Consider the following 21595-nt stretch of genomic DNA (forward strand, 5'->3'; position numbering starts at 1 on the left):
AAAATTTGTTGAACAATATTGTTGTTCAATGTAAAGAATGTCAGCCAAGGTCGGCCCCCCGACATTGTACCACATAAAATCTGGCCCCCTTGGCAAAAAGTTTGGACACCCCTGCTCTAGACGGCCAGGGTCCACACGGTCGACGCTCAGCGCCCACACAGTTTAAAGCACAGTGAAGCTGTGGGAATGAATGAGAAGAGAGTCGCGTCGTAACCAGTAATAAGAGGCTGATTCGGAACAAAAGTTGAGCGCGTTGTAGCGCATATTTAGTCAATGACATGTCCACACAATTGTATGTACACACATATATTTGATCACATATTTTTGACATTTTAGGGGAAGCTGAGCTTCTTATATATACAGTATATATATACAGTATATATATATATATATATATATATATATATATATATATATATATATATATATATATATATATATATATATATAGTCCTAGAGCAATCGCCTCTGATATATACAGATTGTCTTTGTGCGTGTGGCCAGCAACAGGGCCCATTGCATGATCGACTGGAAGACTCGAAACAATTGGCACCGTCTGCTTGAGTACCATAGCAACCGTCGAGATGAACAGAATGTGAACACACACCGCATGCAGCAACAGCAGCGCGCCGAAAGCAACACACACTCTTGGATTGTTTTCAAACGGCGGGCTGAGAATCTTGCCCTCCTCTCAACACTTTTAAAACTTCTCCTGACTTCTCTTTCTGAACAGTGATGAAAAAGTAGCAACGATTGGAGCAGCTGGAGCTCTGGTGCACAACCTCGGGCTGAACATGGTCAAGACTGTAGAGATGATCATGGACTTCAGGAAACATTCTTCTCCACAGTTGCGCCTCACACTATCCAACTGCCCTGTGTCAACCGTTGAGACCTTCAAGTTCCTGGGAATCAGAGTCTCCCAGGACATAAGATAAGATATCCTTTATTCGTCCCACACTGGGGAAATTTACAAATTTACATGAAGTGGGAAGTCAACACCATCTCCATCCTAAAAAGGGCCCAGCACAGTATGTGCTTCCTGAGGCTGCTGAGGAAGCATGGCCCGACACAGGAGGTGCTACGACAGTTCTACACGGCAGTCATCGAATCAATCCTGTGTTCTTCCATTACGGTTTGGTTTGGTGCCGCCACAAAAAAGGGCAAAATCCGACTTCAACGGACAGTTAGGACGGCGGAAAAAATCATTGGCACCGTTCTACCCACTCTTGAGGATGTGCACACTGCAAGAATCAAGACAAGGGCACGGAAAATCCTCCTGGATCCCCCGCACTCTGCCCACCACCTTTTCCAGCTACTCCCTTCAGGCAGGCGCTATAGATCCATGCGCACCAAATCCAGTAGATACTTAAACAGCGTCTTCCCTCTAGCCATTAACTAACGTAGTCACTCTTCTTGTACTACAAATACTGCTACTGGTCATTCTAAAATGGTTCAATGATTTTCTGCACCAACTGTACAAACTGTCATAGTATTGTATTCTACCACTGTTCACTTTTGCTCTGCTTGACTGCTTGACTTTGCACTTGCCTCACAGTTGTCACTGGGTGGTACCGCCGCACTATGGTTCACTTACATTACGAAATTTCCCTGCATACCTATTTGTCATGTCCTTGTTTACGATAATACAAATGCAGCGTGTTATACCGGAGACAGATTCCTTGTGTGTTCTACATACTTGGCCAATAAAGATGATTCCGATTCTGATTCTGATTATCCACTGCGTCACACAAGTCCATCCATTCATTTCCAAACAGAGCTTGGCCTCATTAGAGTTGCGGGTGAGCTGGAACCTGTGTCGGCTGACTTTTTGCAGGGTGTTAAATGCGGAAGTTAAGTGTGCTGTTGATTTGCTCTTTGTGTATTTTGACTAAAGAGTGTGACAGTCATGTTAAAAGACACCTGGGTATCGTTTTAACACTTACAAAAAGTACTGTTTGAGTGACAGTAAATGTCATCCATCATTACATTTGTTAGCAATATAAACATCCTCAGGTCATTCTTTAGCTTTTGAAATTCGAACGGTTTTCCAAAAGTGCCCCCTAATTCACAAAAATATTATCAGTTACAGGTGCTATAAAGTCTGTGTCCACTGAGGTGATTCCTGGTCAAATTTGACCCATTTTTAATAAAATAGATTGAATCAAAGAAAAACATTGTTAATAGTTGAAATCATGAAGCCCTACAGGCCCTAAACACCTTTTTTTCTTGTTAGCACAATGAATGTATTTCCCTCAAACATATCATATAGCGGCGGCCCGGTAGTCCAGTGGTTAGCACGTCGGCTTCACAGTGCAGAGGTACCGGGTTCGATTCCAGCTCCGGCCTCCCTGTGTGGAGTTTGCATGTTCTCCCCGGGCCTGCGTGGGTTTTCTCCGGGTGCTCCGGTTTCCTCCCACATTCCAAAAACATGCGTGGCAGGCTGATTGAACACTCTAAATTGTCCCTAGGTGTGAGTGTGAGTGCGAATGGTTGTTCGTTTCTGTGTGCCCTGCGATTGGCTGGCAACCGATCCAGGGTGTCCCCCGCCTACTGCCCGAAGACAGCTGGGATAGGCTCCAGCACCCCCCGCGACCCTAGTGAGGATCAAGCGGCTCGGAAGATGAATGAATGAATGAATGAATATCATATAGCCAAACTAGAATACAGGGTACAAGAAATAAAATCAAATAAACATGTGTAATTTTTACAGTGGTAACAGTTTGAAATAGTACGGTTCAAAACCAACAATGTTGAACTTTCTCTGTCACATTTGAACAGGTTGCCACAGAAACAGGGACCTGTTGGTCTTTGAAGAGATGTTGGGGTATCTCCAAAAAGTACCGGTATACAGCATAAGAATGTTACTGAGCATGCCAAATACTTAAAGGTCAACTGTGAAGTAATTTCAAAAAATACCAAATGCAATATTTTTATGTAATCAGTAAAGTAATTTGAGAACAAACATTAAATAAAGAATGAAAAAAAGTAATTTTCTTTCATAAATTTGACAAAGTGATCGTTTTCCCAAAGTGAAACCTGGATGAGCGTCAAACCCGGAAATGTGACGTCAATTCAAGAACACAATGGCACAACCTAATGTGGATAGTGTACAAAGTGACTCAGAAATTGATTCAGAAAGTGATTTTTCAAACATGTGTTTGAAGAATTGGCGCTAGAGCAGGTTGTTGGCAATAAGTATGTTGGACCATACATGTACGAGCCAGATGCTTAGGATTTGGAAAATGCTGTGCCCGGACGACCAGACATGGAGTGGAGATGAGACACATCGGTAATGGAAGAAAGGTAAGCTATATAGGCTGCGGTTATTAGCCTCGTGTTATTGCTTGCAATTCATCGTGGGTTGGTGTACATTGTCATTGGTAAGGGACCGGTAGTTCTATCGCGTTGTTGGCCACTCCAGACAATATATCGGCAGCCTTCTGCAGCATTGTTGGTTGGAAAGCATTACAGAGGATTCCATACATGCACTAATATTTTGAATGTTTTCATATAGGATTTTGAATTGAATGTTTTTATAAACAAAAGCCAATTTTTGATTGATTTGACGAGCAATACCATTTTTAAATAAAATACCCAATCATAGTATCACCACGCAGGATTTTACTTTTTTGACTCAGGTGAACTGAGTCAATGGGTCAATGAGTCACGGAGAGCTCTGTTACAAACCAACAAACCATAGACGGAAATAAAAAAACAAACTCCGATCTGAGGAATTACAAGGTTGCCTCCAGACTGAAGAGGGTGTAGGAAGCTTGTTTGGAGGGCATTTCTGTTTGGAATACCAAATGCACAGATCCACATCAGCTTTGTGATGAAGCGCTGCCTCCACGAGTGAAAATACAATTGTAATCACGCCTCCCATTTTACAGGGCACTGTGAGAGGGGCTTTTGAAAGAGGGCATTCGGGTTTGGTGTTGATTCACTTCACAAATTCGCAAGTGAACTGGGCGGCTCGGTGATGAAGTGCTGCATCCACCAATAAAAATTCAATCGCAATTACTCATTTCCCCAGCACAGGACAGTGTGACGGAGGGCTTTGGAGTGAGAAGAGCTCTGTCGTGCTACTGTTTGCGCATTTTTGATGTTCGGGCATGGGAAATAAGCACCTCTACACCTGTGTCAGTCCCTGTGACGCTTGAGTTTATTTATACCGCTGCTTCTGTCGCGCTGTCAATCAACACTTTACTCCCTCTCTCTTTCTCTCTCTCTTTCCGGCAGATATGACGAGAGCTGCAGATGCGGCAGCAGGCAGCCCGCTATAGGAGCTATTATAATGCACAACCAATCTCATTAGTGCAAGGAGGAAAGAATACGGCACCGTGGATTAGCCGCCGCTCTTATTGCTCAAAGCAACTTGGTCATGGTGTGTCGCCAGTAATAGTTGTTGCTGTTTAACAATACATGGAAATTAAGGCGATTGGTCTCAGGACTTGGATCCTGAGGCTGTGAAGGACATCAGCTGTCCTTACTGTTCATAAAAGGTGACAAAACTACTCATGCTCCATACTTAAGTAGTACAGACAAAATAAAAAGTTAAAAAAAAAAGACTGGTAAAACTTGAAGTACTGATTCAATGTCTTGACTTAAAGTAGGCTACACATTCTGACTTATGAAATATACTTAAGTATAGAAGTAGAAAAAAGCCCCATTCTTATTTGGAAATGACAAGCTGTAATTGAGATTAATTTTCACAGAACAATGGCTACTTTTCATGAGACAGAACTCATTCATCCATCCATCCATCCATATCTTTGTTTTCCTGCCTTGCATGTCCCCAAAATTTAATTCATTCATTTTGTAAAGCCCTTTGCCTAACCAGGGTCACAGATGAGCTGCAGCCTATCCAAGCTGACTTTGGGCGAGAGGTTGAGAACAACCTAGATCTCAATTTACATTTTATATTGTTGTCACGTCATCATCAAGTCAAGAATGGAGTTACAGATATCGGTGGTCAAAAGTGTTCCCTGGTCAAAAGTTCCCTGGTCAAAAGTGTTCCCTTTTGACCAGGTAAAACTTAATTGCGACACCTATCCACTCCAGTTTTTAGATCTTAAAAAGACTTGCCCTTGCAGTCTTTGGAGTTCCCACGCAATCTTACCTGTGAAGCTGACGTTCAGTATGAAGTCCCGGTAGAGTCTGCGACCATCCAAGGCCTTCATGCTATCGCACAGTGTGCTGGTGTTGAAGCAGAGGCTGCGCTGCATATTGTGAAGAGCGTAGGCCATGGCGTACACTGCGTTTACCACAAACATGATCTTGGACTCAGGTTCAAAGTTGCTCTTGTCCATGGATATTTCCTTGTCGCACAGGGGGAGAGATGTTTCCCCTCCGCCGCTGCCCAGTGAGCACTGGAAGCGCTGCTCCCAGAATTCCCTGAACCACGGGTTGCGAAGGTTTTTCTTGGGGTTCAGACTGAGGAAGTAGCGGTTGAACTCTGGCACGTGATTGGCGGCCAGCTCCAGCGTGATGGCTCCTTCGGCAGTCACCTCGTTGCCCTTGACGATGCTCTCCTGTGCCCCCCAGCCATCGCTGGCCACCCAGATGAAGGAGGCATTAAGCCTGGCGGCGGCGGCCAGGAGCTCTCGCGCGTCGTCGCTGCGCAGGAACAGGACGGCCACACGGGCGTTGGGCTTCTGGAGGAGTTGGCGGACTACGGCTTCGTATGACTTTTTGGCGTTGGAACGTCCCACCTGTATAGATCCAAGGTTTTGAACCAAATGGCACATGAAAAAAAGTCCACTTGTAGAAAGAAAACATACCAGGTCAAAGTTAATTCATTTTCTTTCTTGCAGGACACTGAAATACTGATACAAGCCTTCTACTTAGAGTTATCAATGTCAGGATGGGGAAAAAAATACCTTGACTCAACCTATATTGTTAAAAGCAGGTGGGTCAAACCCATTTTTGACACGGGCCACGTTTTAGTTAACGTTTCCCTTGGAGGGCCGTTATGACTGAAACCATAAAACGAAGTCAAGAATAGTGGTTTATTCAACTGTTGTTTAAGTTACTGTAATGAGGGGTTTGGTAACAAGAAAATGCCTCTCTTATTTACTATGTATGAGAATATGAATTTTGGCACAGATTTTAGAACGCATCATGTAAGTGGACATGTTTGATTTGGTTGCGCGGGCCACATAAAATTGACTTTGACACCAGTGGTTTAAAGCATCCGTACCAATCTTTATTTGTACTGTATCAGAAAGGTCTGTCACTAACTTCCATGTTCATTACAGAACTGCTAACACTGCTGCAATAGCAGCAATAACCCCATAGCAGAATAAAGGTTCCATGTGCAAAAACCTATGGATACGATCCAAATATTTTGAATAATATGTAAAATCTTTGATTGGTCGTAATGTTGTAATTTGTAGATCTATCCATGATGTCATGAATCGGAGCCGCATAATCCGACATTGAGGGATCTCAACATAAACAGTATGATTTTTTTTTTTTTTTTTCAATTGTTCTTGTCTGTGAATGTTTCTCAGCATTTTGGAGAATATATTTTAGGCTTTAATTGTGCCTATTGTTGCCCAATGCATTTCAATGGGTGTCCTTAAAACAAAAATATCTGCTTTTCAGTCGTCCAGTCCCAATCCTCCGTCAATAACGGGGGTTCACTGTAAATAAACAAGTTGTTTCAATTGGTATGCTGGATTGGTCCATCTTCTGATCGGATCGGTGATAGTTTACAGTAATCCCTCGTTTATCGCGGTTAATGGGGACCAAAACCCCAAAAAACGAAAATCCGCAAAGTAGCGTCCAATTAACATAAACAGGTAAAAAAAAAAACATGTTCTTTTTTAAAAGTCCGCAAACGGTAAGAGATAAGCTGCAAAACAACAGCGAGTCACATAGAGGAACATATACAGCACTGTACTCCATGTATATGTTAAAAAAAAAAATATATATATATATATATATACATACTGAATATATATGTATTTTTAAAATATGTTTGAAAAACGCACTGAACCCGCAATAACCGAACCGCTGAGTAGCGAGAGATCACTGTATTAATTTTTTGTAATTGATCGTGGTTAGCTGCAATATTCTGATAAAGTCTAGCATGAATGGTTAAGATCAGTACCTCCATTTTACTTAATGCATTGCAATCATTTGTGGCATTGCCCATCACTCTTTTTAGTCTTTCACTTCTGAGAACAAAAGGCAAAAGAAAATGGTGCATTATCACGCTCTGTGTCAATGCAAATTAAAAACTTGATCTAAAGTTCATCTCCTAATCATACCATAGCTTACTTTTTCTGATGTGGCAATGCAGATGTTTCTCATGCGGGCCTCCTGCTCGAAGGCCTCGATGCCCGTTTCTCCGTAGTCGCCCTCCGACGCCACGGTGGAGACGTAGGTCCAGTTGAAAAAGCGCAGGATCTCAGCCATGGCCTTGGCCTGATAGAAGTCAGGCGGCACGGTGCGGGCGAAGTAGTCGTAGCGGGTCTTGTCACTTAGCTTGGCGCTGGTGGACGCGTAGCTTATTTGGGGGATCTGGAAGAGCCTGAGAAGGTTGGCAACCTGGATGAAGGGCAGATGACAGCGACCACAACTGGATCATTGGCAAGATCTTGAAGATTTTGTGTCACAACTTGGTACGCGCAACTGCTTTTAGATGTGTCAAAAATCTCATTCATACATATTAAACATTTAAAACACTAGCAAGGGGTTGATTTGGTGAAAAACATACAGTAAGTAGACACTACTTCTTTGAAAAAGTGAGTGAATCACCCTGGCTGGTTGACAAGGTTGATTTCACTTTGTGAATGTGCAAACAGCGGCCCGTGGCAGATAAGGAAGTCGAGCTAAATAAAACTAGTGTACCTTTCACTTCCTTCACAGCTCTCTAACACGGCCCAGTGGGAACTAAAACAAAACAAAAGAAACCCCGCAAAACATGGAAAACAAACCCTTTCAGCACAATAGTCACCAGAAAAATCCCCCATCGTGTCTTTGTAAGGAATCCTCCTTGTTCGACGGCAAGTAAAGATGCGCATACAGCTAATGATGTGTTTGGTTTCTGTCAAAATTCATCATGTATGGAATTATTCAGCGCTCTATATAAGCACACGCTCTGCATGTGTTCATCTTCTCACTGTTTTGTATTGGCCAGCGCATTCCTTGTGTGTGCGTGTGTGTGTGTGTGTGTGTGTGTGTGTGTGTGTGTGTGTGTGTGTGTGCGTGCGTGCGTGTGTGTGTGTGTGTGTGTGGAGGTTTTTAATTAAGCGTGTTAATGAAAGTTTGATCAGAAATGACTGCTGGCCTGTAATTTAAAAAAAAAAAGGCTTAGAGAGTAAAACCCATACAGTAGAAACGATCCTCTAATTAATGCATTTTCCCTCCTTTTCAAAGATAAAAATGTCAATATATTTGGAAGTTTGCTGCTGATAGCAATCATGTATAATCAAATTCGGTCAAGATACGAGTGAAGTGTCACACATGCATGCAGGCACGTACGCACATCTAAAGTATGTAACGGTGATATGTACCGGTAGTTCGATTTTTAGGGATGTTTTCTATTGCACGTTGTCTAGTTAGCACACACACAAAAAAAATCTGCATTACAACAAAGTGTTTACAAGGTCAACCTAGTGGATAGCATGTTTGCCTCACAATTTTGAGATTCTGGGTTTGAATCCCTCCTGTGTGTGGAATTTGCACATTCTTCCATGTCTCCCAAGAGGTTTTTTTTCCTGAGTAGTCCGGCTTTCTCCCACAAAACGTGCATTCTAAATTTTGTAACGTTTATTCAAGACTAAATCCGCTATTTTCAGTTTGGTAAACATTCCACCCAGTTTAAATTGAACCAAGACTGACACAAAATCTCACTGGTCTAACTTTACTGCCCCATGCTAGTTACGAATGATGATACAGGGTGGCCCACTTAAAAGTAGCCCGGATTTTTTTTTAAATTAAAATATTTTTTTAATTTTTTTCAAAACATGTATTTAATTACGTGAATGTTACAAGTGACCCAAGTCTTTCCAAAACCTGTTTTTATTACTTACTGGTTACAAGAGATGCTGGAAGTGTCCCCCATTGACATCTATACATTTTTGAGCACGGCACAGGATGTTGGCTGATACTGACTGCAGCTCTGCTAAGGTGATGCTTCGGATAGTGTTGGTGATGTTCTGTTTGAGTTCGTTCAGGGTATGAGGATTATTTGCGTACACCTTTTCTTTTAAATTCCCCCATAGATAAAAATCGCATGAGGTCAGGTCCGGAGACCGTGGTGGCCATAACCCCTTGCTCACAGTTCGCTCTTCCGTAAAGACTTCATGAATGGATGCCAGTGACATGTGGGACGTGTGACATGTTGCACCATCTTGTTGGAAGAAGGAGTACATTCTTTCTTGTGGTGTTAGTTGCTCGTAAAACTGTTCCAAGATGCCCAGATAAACATCGGTATTCACTGTTGATTCAAAGAAAAATGGGCCCACTATCCGTGTTCCTGAAACTGCACACCAAACACCGATTTTCTGGTCATGTAGTGGTTTTTCGCGTGTCATGTGGGGATTCACAGAAGACCAGTACCGCGTATTCTGGGAATTTACGTATCCTGATAAGTGAAACCATGCTTCGTCCGACAAAGTATAGCAGTGGGTCCAAAAGTCCGTCTGCAATGGTAGTCAGCAACCATGTACAGTAATTAATGCGTTTAGCTTTATCGGGCTGCTTTAGTTCCTGAACACATGAAATTCGGTATGGTTTCAGTTTCAGAGAATTCAGTACACGCTGACATGTCGTTCGTGATACACCAACTTGCTGGGATAGTCTCCGAGTTGACTTGTGAGGGCTATTTGTAATTCGCTGCTGAACATCACTGACAACTTCGGGCGTCCGGACTAATTTAGGTCTCTGCTTCTTCACGTTTGCGAGAGAGCCAGTGTCTCGCCATTTCTTAACCAGGCTCTGAACACAACGTTTAGCCGGTGGTTTTGTTTGTGGGTACTCGCGAGTGAAGGCCTCTTGTGTTTTCTTAATTGATCCGGTTCGCACATAGCCTTCCACAATCACTATTCTCTGCTGCAAGGAAAACACCATTTTCTTGAGGTATGGTACGCACCCGGAGAAGGTAGGAGCACTACTGTTCGTATATAATCTAAAACAAACAAAAATTGGCTCAGCGCCAACGTGTATAACCGGAGCAGTTTTGGAACACTTCCAGCATCTCTTGTAACCAGTAAGTAATAAAAACAGGTTTTGGAAAGACTTGGGTCACTTGTAACATTCACGTAATTAAATACATGTTTTGAAAAAAATTAAAAAAATATTTTAATTTAAAAAAAAATCCGGGCTACTTTTAAGTGGGCCACCCTTTAGTTTGCCCATCTCTCCCTGTGCTTTCGTAGTGGTGAGGTGCAGCGCGGCCCTCGAACTGCTGAGGAAAATCGCATTGTGAGCGGAACCGAGTTGTTTTAGAATAAATCGCTGAGCAAATTGAAATTTATCGAGTGGCTAATTTGGATTGTTAATCATAACTCACACTAACAGTTCACACAGGACTGACTCATACATCCGAGGAGCGTTCTGAGACAGTGGAAGTATCATAACCACACACACACACACACACACACACAAGGACACACACACACACACAGGCACAGATGGAGCAAAGACATTTAAACAGCACGATCAAACATGCATGCACAGACACAAATAAATACAAGGCCATTCTTTGAAGGATTCTCCCATCTGCTGCGAGCTGCCACAGGAAAAACAAAACAAAACAACAACAGCAGACAAAGAGGAAAATAAAAATAAATAGACGGTGAATGGATTATGGTTTAATATGTAATTGCTAATCTTTTCCAACATGATGATTCAAAGTGATCATATACAGTTCTGGAAAAAGAAAACTTATTCAACAATGTTGTCATTTTATGACCATCTTTCCACATTTGGAAGTATCATGTCCACCCCAGTCGCCCCCCCAAAAACGAAGAAGATTTGTAATGTTTTTTTTTTCCAAGAAGAAAAATAGCACTACACTTTTTTTCTATTTTATAAAAATGTAAGGTTAAGACAAAATTGAATACAATAAAAAATAATTCTACAAGTTTAGCCACATTTTTGTGGCTAAACCTCTGATTTTAAGGCCTTGGTCACCAAGACAGACATATGTACAGCAGTATAGTCAAACCTCCACAAGTCGCAGTGACAGTAGTAGTAGTAGTTCTTCGCAGAAGATAAAGAATAGTAGCAAGGTAAAAGGGAAAAACAAAAGAATGGAAATAAACCGCCAGATTAAAAAAAACAAACAAAAAAAGAAACACTGGCTGAGCAACGGGTTTGACACACAACTCAGGTCCCTCGTTTCTCAAAGCATCACTATACATCTATTAATACTTTTTCAAAGATTTTTTTTCCTCATACCTTTGTGCATATTTTTTCTACGTAATTTTCCAAATATGTTTGTCCGTACATTTTACCAACATTACGGAGTTTTACATTCATTGCATGTACTTCCAGTGGGACTATGGGACTATATATATTTTTCCAAGTCTACCTTTTTCCCCTAATATTTCTGTAATTTCTTTCAAATATGTTCCATTTTTGTATTATATTTGGATTTGGGTTGATGTTGACGTTGATACGAACCCACACAGAGACTGTCAGACACATATTGACAGCTGCTTTTGATGGCATGGGCAGGTTTTATTTTCAAGCTGGACGTTGATTTAAATGTCATCAAAGGGCAGCAGCACATTGCTCCATTATAGCTGCCCCCTCAACAAGCAGCACATGCCCATATTATTATCATATTATATGTTGATTTTAATGAAATATGCTTTGTGTAGCGTGCCTAATGTTATGCCCATTTGCGCCACACCCCTTGACAAATCCCTGACACGCGGGTACAATAGCCGCTACAACCTGAGCGAGGAGAGCAGCACTTGGCTCAACAAAGGGAGGATTCCCGACATCAAACACAGAACTGTGTGTGGTGTTTCCACCGCCTGCCCCGGGACACAGGAGGATGAGAAGATGAAGAGGAAGAGGAAGAGGAGGAGGCTGAGGTCAGCACACAGTCTACAAATATCAGGCAGAGACGCCTTACAGGTCAACAAACAAGTCGAGTATCGGGAGCAAAATGCTTAATCAGCCCTCCATGTTCTCTCTCTCTGTTCCGCCCCCCCCCTTTCTCTCTCTCGCATCCATTGTAGCAAAAGCTCAGGATGTGCTCCTCCGAAAATAGAGATGCTTGGAGTAGGATATTAAAGGAAATAAGTGCACATTTTAAGAGGATGGAACTTCATGAGGGAAGGCATTTTATGAGAATAATGAAAAAGAATTGAAGAGAAAGTCTTGTTCGGGGCAAAACGGTCTTGATGGGATAATACATATTGTGACTGAGGAGAATAGAAAACAGTAAAAATGTGTTTTGAAAGAACAACGTTGTAGTCAGGCAAGACTACCACTTATCACATTTCCAGTTTGTAGTAACTGTGACTAGGTAACTGTAATTACACAACTGAAGCTAAGTAATGAAGGCTATGGAACTCAGTAACTAACGTAACTGAGTAACTGCACCTAGGTAAAAACTGAATATAACTCAACAGCAAGTACATACAAACTCAAACTGCAACTCGAGTGAATGTAACTAAGTCGCTACATTTGTAACTTACTGTAACTAGCTGATGTGGCATCTTTTTCCCCTGAGTAAAATGTTTCATTTATTTTTAAATACAGGTTATGGGTCATACTAATGTTAAATCAGGGGTGTCAAACTCTGTTCCTGGAGGGCAGCTGTCCTGCATGTTTTCCAAGTCTCCCTGTTGCAGCACACCTGATTCAAATGTCAGGTTCAATGTCAGGCTTCCGCAGAGCTTGCTGATGATCTGATCATTTGAATCAGCTGTGTTGCAACAGGGAGACTTGGAAACCATGCAGGACAGTGGCCCTCCAGGAACTGAGTTTGACACCCCTGTGTTAAATAAAACATTTTGAAATAACTTCTCTTGGTCTCATTGTATCTGGTATTCGAACAGCGGGGTGTAGACTTTTTATATCCGTGGACAAAAGTTTGCTTGTCTTGTCTTTCAGTAATTCAGCAAAGCATTATTGCTCACCTTCTACCTATAACGTCACACTGTTCATGTCAGTCCATGCCGTTAATCCGAGCAACAAAAAAGGTCAGTCATGACTGACACATGTTACCTGTATGGAGACACTGCTGAAGGAACCGCCGATGACGCCAGCGATGGCGAGTGGGCTGTCATCCTGCAGGGCATAAGAGCCGTCCGGACAGATGAACTCCGAGTCGTCCACCTTGGTGAGCGACGCGCGCACAAACTCCAACGCCTGCAAAAAGGCAAGCGGAGCTCATCAGAAGTGTACCCGGGGGGGGGGGGGGGGGGAGCCAGCCCATCGTGAGCATTATTAGATTTGTCGGGCCAAAATGTTTCATACAACTCTTGCTTTGAATCTCACTCGTGAAAATGTCGAATACAACTCGCATATGTGAAAAAAGAGAGATATTAGTATAATAATATATTAGTATAATTAATTAATATAATAACATATTAGTATAATAGTGTACCATTTGTTATTTTTGTTTATCGTATTGCTACTAATATATTATTATTATTACTCCTCCCACATTTTTGATATGCATCTCCTTTCATATAATTCGTCCAATCCAATTTCCACATATTCCCAAAATTCACATCATGGGGCTCGTATTTTTCTTATTCAAACAATCCACGGTTTCGCGAAAGTCAGCAGCATTTTTCATCCCAAAAGTCTCCACTCATTCCTCTTGCCAGAAACAACAAAACAGATTCCCGTCGTTCCCATTTCAAATTTGTATTCTTTTCACCTTGGAAATGATTTTCAACAAGGCAAAGTTTTCACACCTGACAAAAAACATTCGAAAACGTATTCATTATATCATATCATTATGTCATTTCACATCATTTTACATCTTTCATGATCATTCAATATTTTTCAATATCATTTAATGTTTTTCAATATCATTCCGTGTTTCAATATCTTTCCATTCAGCATTTTAGCCTTCACGTGCAAATGTCCAGTTTCCTTTTAAAACTGCCGTACAAGGTATTTTGTATTTATTCATTTAATGTGTTTATTATATTTATTTATTACATTTATCAACCAAACCTCCATTGGGTTTGTGGAAGACATTTACCTCACAAGTATGACTTCATTTAGGTGAGTGTCATTGTGCGTTCGACCAACCTGCTCCAGTGCGTAGGTATCTCGCGAGCACGTGTCCAAGATGTGCACACCGAGGGAAACGCCAGGCAACAGTACAGGGTCCCTGTTGATGGCGTCTATGGCGAACAGCATGGCCTCCAGTCTCTGGATGCCTCGATCTTCATTGACACGGCCGCACTCCTCCATGCCGCTGCCTTTCTCATGTACTGGGAACAAGCCGCCCAGGACCAGGTCGCCTTCCATTCGGATCTCCCGGCGGGTCGGCGGCGGGTCTCCGACAGACAGCAGCACGCCTCGACACAACATCACCACCACGAGAGCGCGGGCCACCATGGTTGAGGGTTGGGAGTAGGGCCGGGTGAGGAAGGTTAGGGGTGAGGGGCTAAGGGTGGAATGGCGGGGGTCACTTGGAAGCCCATGAAATGGTCGAGGGGGACAAGCAGAGCAGTGCACGTTGAGGGACACAGCATAAGGACATCAGCCCTGAAGGACAGAAAACAAGTCATCCGGATTTTTCAACCGAAATAAACCACTTACCGGTACATACACCGCCAAAGACATTTATATTGCCAAGCTTGTCCGTGAAATTCAAGGTACGAACATAACTGTAATGACAAACAGACCCCAATAGATGGCAACATTGAATCTCTTTGGATTTGAGATCAGCACAGCTTTTGAGTTGAAGACATAGAGTAGGGGATCAATCTAAGCTTGTCACGTCAGTCATGAGGGAGAGAAATGCCAACGTGTTGGAAGTCGGAAAAGTTTGGGCACCTCACACTTCAGCAGATCATGTATGATGAAGTATGGTCAAAACAGAATATGTGTTGCTCAAGGTAATAGAAAGTGTGTGTCGCGATGATGAGAAAAAAATGATGCATGAATGATAAACACCATATAAAAAAGCCACAAACATCCTACTCAAGCCATATGGTGAATTGGTATCATTCACAGCAAGTTTCCTAGTTGTATATCTACAGCTATGCAGATTTAATGAAAAGACACAAAAAAAGACCATGACAGCTAAACTGCAAGACTAAACTGTAATGCCAAAAGGATGCCACTGAGGTTATTTGAATATTTATACCACAAATTCCATGCTAATTTCTTTAACCTGTCTATGGCATTTTCTTATGTGTGGGCTTGAAGATCGTGGACTTTTGTAGGATGACACTGTGAAATGTACAACATGTAGCTGTCTTTATATTGTGTTAGTATGACAGTAAACGTCCTGGGTGTGGCAATAAACATCTTGAAACAAGCATTATTTTTTCAACAACTGTTCACTATCTGCAAAGCTAGTATATGTCAAGCTGGTGAAATGTTATTTGTGTCATCGGATTAGCCCGTTTTTAAGAGTACAATTGCAGATGGACTGATACCGTATCGGTGCATCACTAACTAAATGTGTGTCGAAAAGTGTGTCGAAAGAATAAAAATAGTCTCTCTGCATTGCAGATTTTTTTTTTACCAACACTATAGCAGATGGGTCAGAAAGCCACTGAACTGAGTCTGAGAAAATACAGATGTAGTGTACAATCCTGTGCTGTAAATATCAAACATCTGTGGTCCCTCTCAGGGTACAGAGACAATGTCCCCCTAAAGGTTCAAGAATGTTCTTGATATCAGAGAGTAGCTGCCATGACTAACACGGATTTGGAGTTGTTTGCTGATCTCCACCCAGCTATCCTTTAGATCACACGGTCAACCTTCTTCTTCTTCTTCAGGTTATGTGTGTGTGTGTGTGTGTGTGTGTGTGTGTGTGTGTGTGTGTGTGTGTGCCCCTGGTTGTATCTGGATAAACCAGCTTAGATGGCTGCTTGATACATGAGACTTCTTATAGCACAAATCAGAAAAGCTGCTCTTATCTGATCTTGATTGCAACACTTCTCCACTCTCCCCCGGCGAGTGTCTGTGCACATGTGTGTGCGTGAGTGCACATGTTTGCGTGTGTGTGTGTGTGTGTGTGTGTGTGTGTGTTTGTGTGTGTGTGACGACAAGGACATCTGATACTACCAAGTTCACGACTCAATCCAAATTATCGGAAGCTGTGTTTTGGCTGCCGTGTTTGCTAATGTGATCACCGACTTTCACCTCAAACACTAAAACAAGAAAAAAAAAAGAAAAACAAATCAGTCTAATGTGAGCGGAACACACGAGACAAAACTTCAAAACATTCAAAATTTGTAGAAGGCAGCGAGACAATGTGTATTTAAGGTGAAATCAGGGCACTGGGAAAGGCAATACATTTAATTCAAATTATGTTGCAAGAATAAGAATTACGTTTTAAAGTGGCATGCAAATGCCAATATGGCTGTCATTCCTGTGACGATTGGGGGCGGAGCGAGGGCATCGTGACAAAGTGAGTGCTCCTCAGCATTGCCGACTTAGTGACAGTTCCGGCAGCAAATTTGTTCCCTTCCAAAAAGCAAACAAACGCCTGTGATGTTATGGAGCAGGAGATGTTCACCTTCCGTGTGCAGACTGTAAATGAATCACCCTTGCTCACCGCGGCAGCTTGACAAACCGGATGTTGACATGGCATCGAACATGAAACCCACCAATACCGAAGAATTGCATGCAGTGTGATATTGGCCTGCTCGGAGTGCTAGAATATAGCTGATTGATTGACAGAAGCTAATGCCGATCTATGCATCCAGAGACACCACAGCTCTACTTAGCTGACACCACAGTGTTTCTGCATTGTCTGTATGCCACTTGAAAATTACAAATCTTCGCCCATCACAGCGGCCAAGTCACCAGTGCACAAAACACAAGGTACTGTAGAAGTGGTATTATGCAAATTCGTCACAATGCACAGTTTGCTGAGACACACAGTTTTGGAGCTGGGCAGTTTACAAAAAAAAAATTACTTTAACTTCACACTTGATCAGTGGGAAATTACACTGGACTATTTGTCTACAAGCAATTAAAAAATAACATATCCACAACCCCCCCCACCCCCACCCCCACACTATAATGAAAATGTTATGTTATCTTGGGCTTTTATAACTTGAAAGCGGGTTTTATAATGCTCGGGAAGCTTGACGACAGGTTCTTTAATGTATCTCAAAGCTGAATTGCAGAATCACTGAGTTGTGGTGCATAAAAGGTCAGAATCAATGCAGTAAAGGGGTTGGAATCGCTTGAATTGTATCATCCACACGCTGGGCAGAAAACTGATCATATTGATCTGGCTCAGCTCGGCGGTCTGGCCCGCATGGTAATGACGGCCAAGTTTAAGTGCGACACGAAGGTCGCAATCAGCCGGCGGAATCAAAAGGTCACACTCCTCTCCCCTCCCGCCCTCGTCCCAACACACACACACACACACACACACACACACACACACACACACACACACACACACACACACATGCACACACACACACTTCCCCTGCTCGCTTAAAATACCAACTTTCAGCTGAATCATACTTTTGATCAGAATCATATAGAATGTGGGGTTGGTTACAGCAACAGTAGTTCACCAGTAATTAAGCTTCAATGATTAGCAATAATGCATAACGTTTAGTGGGACTGGGCTAGCCGTTGCGCTAATTGAATAAATTGCCGATATATGTCACAAGATACAGTATGTGGCAAGGCAAGGCACTACTTGTGGCACTACTTGTTTCTCAGTGAAGCTCTTCAACTCAATTCTGCATGGTTTCTTGTTTTCAAGATACTACAAGAAAGCAGCAAACCACTTCAGTAAAACCCAGAATTATTTTTATGGAATTTGCCGACACAAAATGAAGTGCCTCAACGTACTTTGACATAGTTCCATGTCAACAAGATGCGGCGAGTTGTTGGAAAAGCACTACAGCAAACTCCCTTTTGTTCTCAGTTCAGAAGTTGTGAACCCCTCAATAAAGCTATGGCACAAAGATGACAAGAGATGGCAGGTGGCAATTCACAACAGTAAACTCTCACAATATTCATGGTTCGGAATTGGCTTATTCAGAGATTTTTTTTGTAACCTGCGTTATGCTGAAACGCTCTCCTGTTTGCATTTTTTTTCTGCTCAGGTCAAAGCCATGTCTCATATAAAAATATTGCTTGCACACAGTATAATATATATATATATATATATACAGTATATACTGTATATACATATATCAAATATATATCAAGTCCCATATATGTCCCATATATGAATATATATCACAATATATATTCACACACACACACAATATATCAAACATTCATTGAAGTGTAATTGGACAGCAATTATTATGAAGGGCTGCCTCCACAAAGGAAAATGCAATATGTTTTTAGGGTTTTTGTGGTGGAAATGTATGCCTTTTTGCCTTTCACATTCACTTTTCGAGAAAGAAGCCCCACCCACTAACAAAGGCCACACTTGGCACTGGCTCTACAGTCCAAGGGGCAGGGTAAGCAGTGGTAATTTAACAGTTACATCTGACGGGCTAATTTTAGTTTTGCTAGAACAAGAATGAGCAGTTTGCTATCATGCTTAATCTTTGGGTTATTTTGATGAAAACATGTCACAGACATGATAATAAGACACCTGCGAGGTGTTTTAAATCATGATAAAAATGTGCAATATGTCTTCTGTCAAATAAAAATCGTAAATGTTTGGCCTATTAGAACAAACTTGAATGTCAATCTCAGTGTGTGTGTGTGTGTGTGTGTGTGTGTGTGTGTGTGTGTGTGTGTGTGTGTGTGTGTGTGTGTGTGGGCAGGTAGGAGGATGAAAGCTTCCCTTTGGATGCAGGCAGCAGAGATTTTTCTTCAGGCGGCTGCCATATCTTTACCACTCTACTCTGTAATATGACACACACGTAAAGACAAACAGGCGCCCCCACACGCACACACACACACACAATCCACACACACACACCTCTGCGGCCTCTCTAAGGAGTTGACCTAAAAGCAGACTATTTCTATGTCTTGCCGCCTCCCTCGTCTTCTTCCTCTTCTTCCTCTCTCTCTCTCTCTCTCTCTCTCTCTCTTTCTCTCTCTCTCTCTCTGCAACAGACGTCTGGAATGCTCAGCAAACACCATAAACGCCTGTTTCAGAAAGCAGTGCGGTGCTAATAAGACAATTGAAGTAAGATTTGTATGACCAAGTCACTGGCGTCTTCATCTTTTCCCATCACAAACCGACAGGAGGCGAACTGACGTGTGATGATCACCCAGCATTGAGACTCAACAACATCTCCATGATATGCTTTGTTTTTAACTTTTACGTAAGAGATGTTGATGTGTTGTTATATAAAAGCAGCCGAGACTCTGAATAATGTGCATTCCTCGAAATGGGCCGAATAACAACTTCTCTGGTGTGTGCGCTTCATTAGATCTTGATGGAAAATCATAAACTTTTTAAAACTTTTTGTATTTTAAACAGAGCATGTTTCACTTGATGATCCATCTTTGCCAGTGTTGCAGTGACAGGCAGAACCATCAAATGTTTACATTATCAGGTCATGCAAGAAAAAAGAAAAAGCAGAAGCAAGAACAGAATTCTTTTTTATAGACCGTGGTGCATTCTAATATTACAGGGTGTAAAGTCAGTGGCTAGTGTGTGTGTGTGTGTGTCCTAAAATGCCTTATTTTTCTCATCAGATAATCCCAGTTGAATTTTTTTTTAGCCTGGAATTAATGTCCTTGAAAAAATGCCAGCAAAATCCATCGTTCTGTTCAAGCACCTCTGATTCTATTTTCAAGAATATTAAGAATATTGCCATCAAAAACCGTCTCGTGATTCCCAACCACTCAACAGTGATGGGAATTCATAAAGATATCGACTATGCTTACATTATTGATACTACTTATCGATCAGTTTCCTTACAGATTCTCCTTTTGATTCTCTTTTGGTGAACAAATACAAATAATTGTTACACAATGTAACAGTTGGAGGTTGATAGGTCACATGAGAGTGAGGGACAAGTATGACGTATTAGAAAGGCGAGTTTTGGTGTGGTGCTGTCTCTGAGCGAACAGAGCCAATACTATCGTCTTCACTTCCAAACCACAATATAATATATGTTGCACGGTTGGATGGTATTGCCAAGTTGGTAAAGTTGCTGAACCAACATAGACTTGCTTGTTGATTTAACATATACTTTACTCTAAAAAAGAACCGGTTTCAAGTTCCCATTCCTAGCTGTGGCACATTAGTGTGAAATTATTCATTTTCACCAAACTGGAACAAACACATTTCGTTTTTCATGACAAATAATTTTGTTCAACTATCCAAGCCAGCGACATGATGGACAGGACAATTAAATTCACGTGATGGCAGATGATCCAATCAAACTGCTTAAACAACCTTTGACATGCTTACTGCTCTAATCCTTGTGTTAAACTACACAGGACTGGATTTTACACGGAGTATATTGGGAGTATATTGAGATAAGCTCATCATTATTTCAAAATATGTCATTTTGGTGGCATTTTTATTTTTTGGGGCAGTGTGCCATGAGAATTTTCTAGTCTAAAACTGCATAAAATGGGGAATGCCGATTCGGGAATACAAACTCGGTCACATTCACAATTAAACTTGGAAGTCAAGGAACTCCCGTACCCTGAGAAGTGCCTTACCTGAATGAAGAAGAAACAAAGCAGATGGCCGATTGCAGCTTGCAACATCTCTCACCTATTGAGGACAGTCATGCAGAACATGAGTAAACAGTCAGAAATAAAAAAATAGAGATGATCATGAGCTAGAGATTGAGCAGTTGAGGGACGCGTCAAGCGCACACTCCCTTCTCATGTTGTGCCTGCTTTTTAAAAAATGTTTTCCACCACCGCATCCTGTACTCGTCTAACAGGCAGGACTGCTGTGCAGGGCACGCATCCGTGCAGGGTCGATGCTCAGACCGCCACATAGCACAAAGCCCAACAGATTTCATTGCAGCCAACCAACAATCTCTGCCGTTTTGTTTTTCTGTCTTTTGAGCAGGTTACGATCAAGGCACATACAGTTTAAAAATTTTTTTTTTAAAAATCAGCTGGGCGAAAGTCATTGTCAGGGTCCATAGAGTAGACCAGGGGTGCCCAAACTGTTGTGACCAAAGAGCTACTTTTCAAGCCAACCAACCCTCCGCTATCGACCGTTACCGTACATGCACGCATACGCACGCACGCGCGTGCCCAAGCGCTACGCATGCCATGATGAGCAACAGCCATAACGGCCCCGAACATGAACAAAACAGGAAAAAAAAAGTAGATACAAGAGTTCATGAAAATGAAAGCATTGCCTGACGCGGAGGCATGGGCCGCACTTTGGCAGCGTGTTAAATGCATCAACATCACGATCGCAGCTCACTTGTATCATTTTAAAATGCTTCTCCTGGAGCTCCCTATTTCCATTCTTTGCCCGTGCCATCTGTGAATTGCATATGAAACAAAC

The 21595-nt window shown here is 42.0% G+C and overlaps 1 protein-coding gene across 2 annotated transcripts in view; it reads right to left on the reverse strand.

The window, feature by feature from the left end:
* Positions 1 to 21595, reverse strand: part of grm3 (glutamate receptor, metabotropic 3) — a 54149-nt gene that overhangs the window by 23542 nt on the left and 9012 nt on the right. For both annotated transcript variants that reach the window (XM_052060242.1, XM_052060241.1), the window contains 5 exons: positions 20785 to 20839; positions 14239 to 14700; positions 13198 to 13341; positions 7285 to 7554; positions 5120 to 5711 (listed from right to left, as the gene is read on the reverse strand). In XM_052060242.1, the coding sequence (XP_051916202.1) occupies positions 5120 to 5711; positions 7285 to 7554; positions 13198 to 13341; positions 14239 to 14550 (1318 nt within the window). In that variant the 5' untranslated portion in view covers positions 14551 to 14700; positions 20785 to 20839. The remainder of the gene's footprint in view (positions 1 to 5119; positions 5712 to 7284; positions 7555 to 13197; positions 13342 to 14238; positions 14701 to 20784; positions 20840 to 21595) is intronic.

The sequence above is a fragment of the Hippocampus zosterae genome, chromosome 3 (genome assembly GCF_025434085.1).
Source record: "Hippocampus zosterae strain Florida chromosome 3, ASM2543408v3, whole genome shotgun sequence".
Lineage (NCBI taxonomy): Eukaryota > Metazoa > Chordata > Actinopteri > Syngnathiformes > Syngnathidae > Hippocampus > Hippocampus zosterae.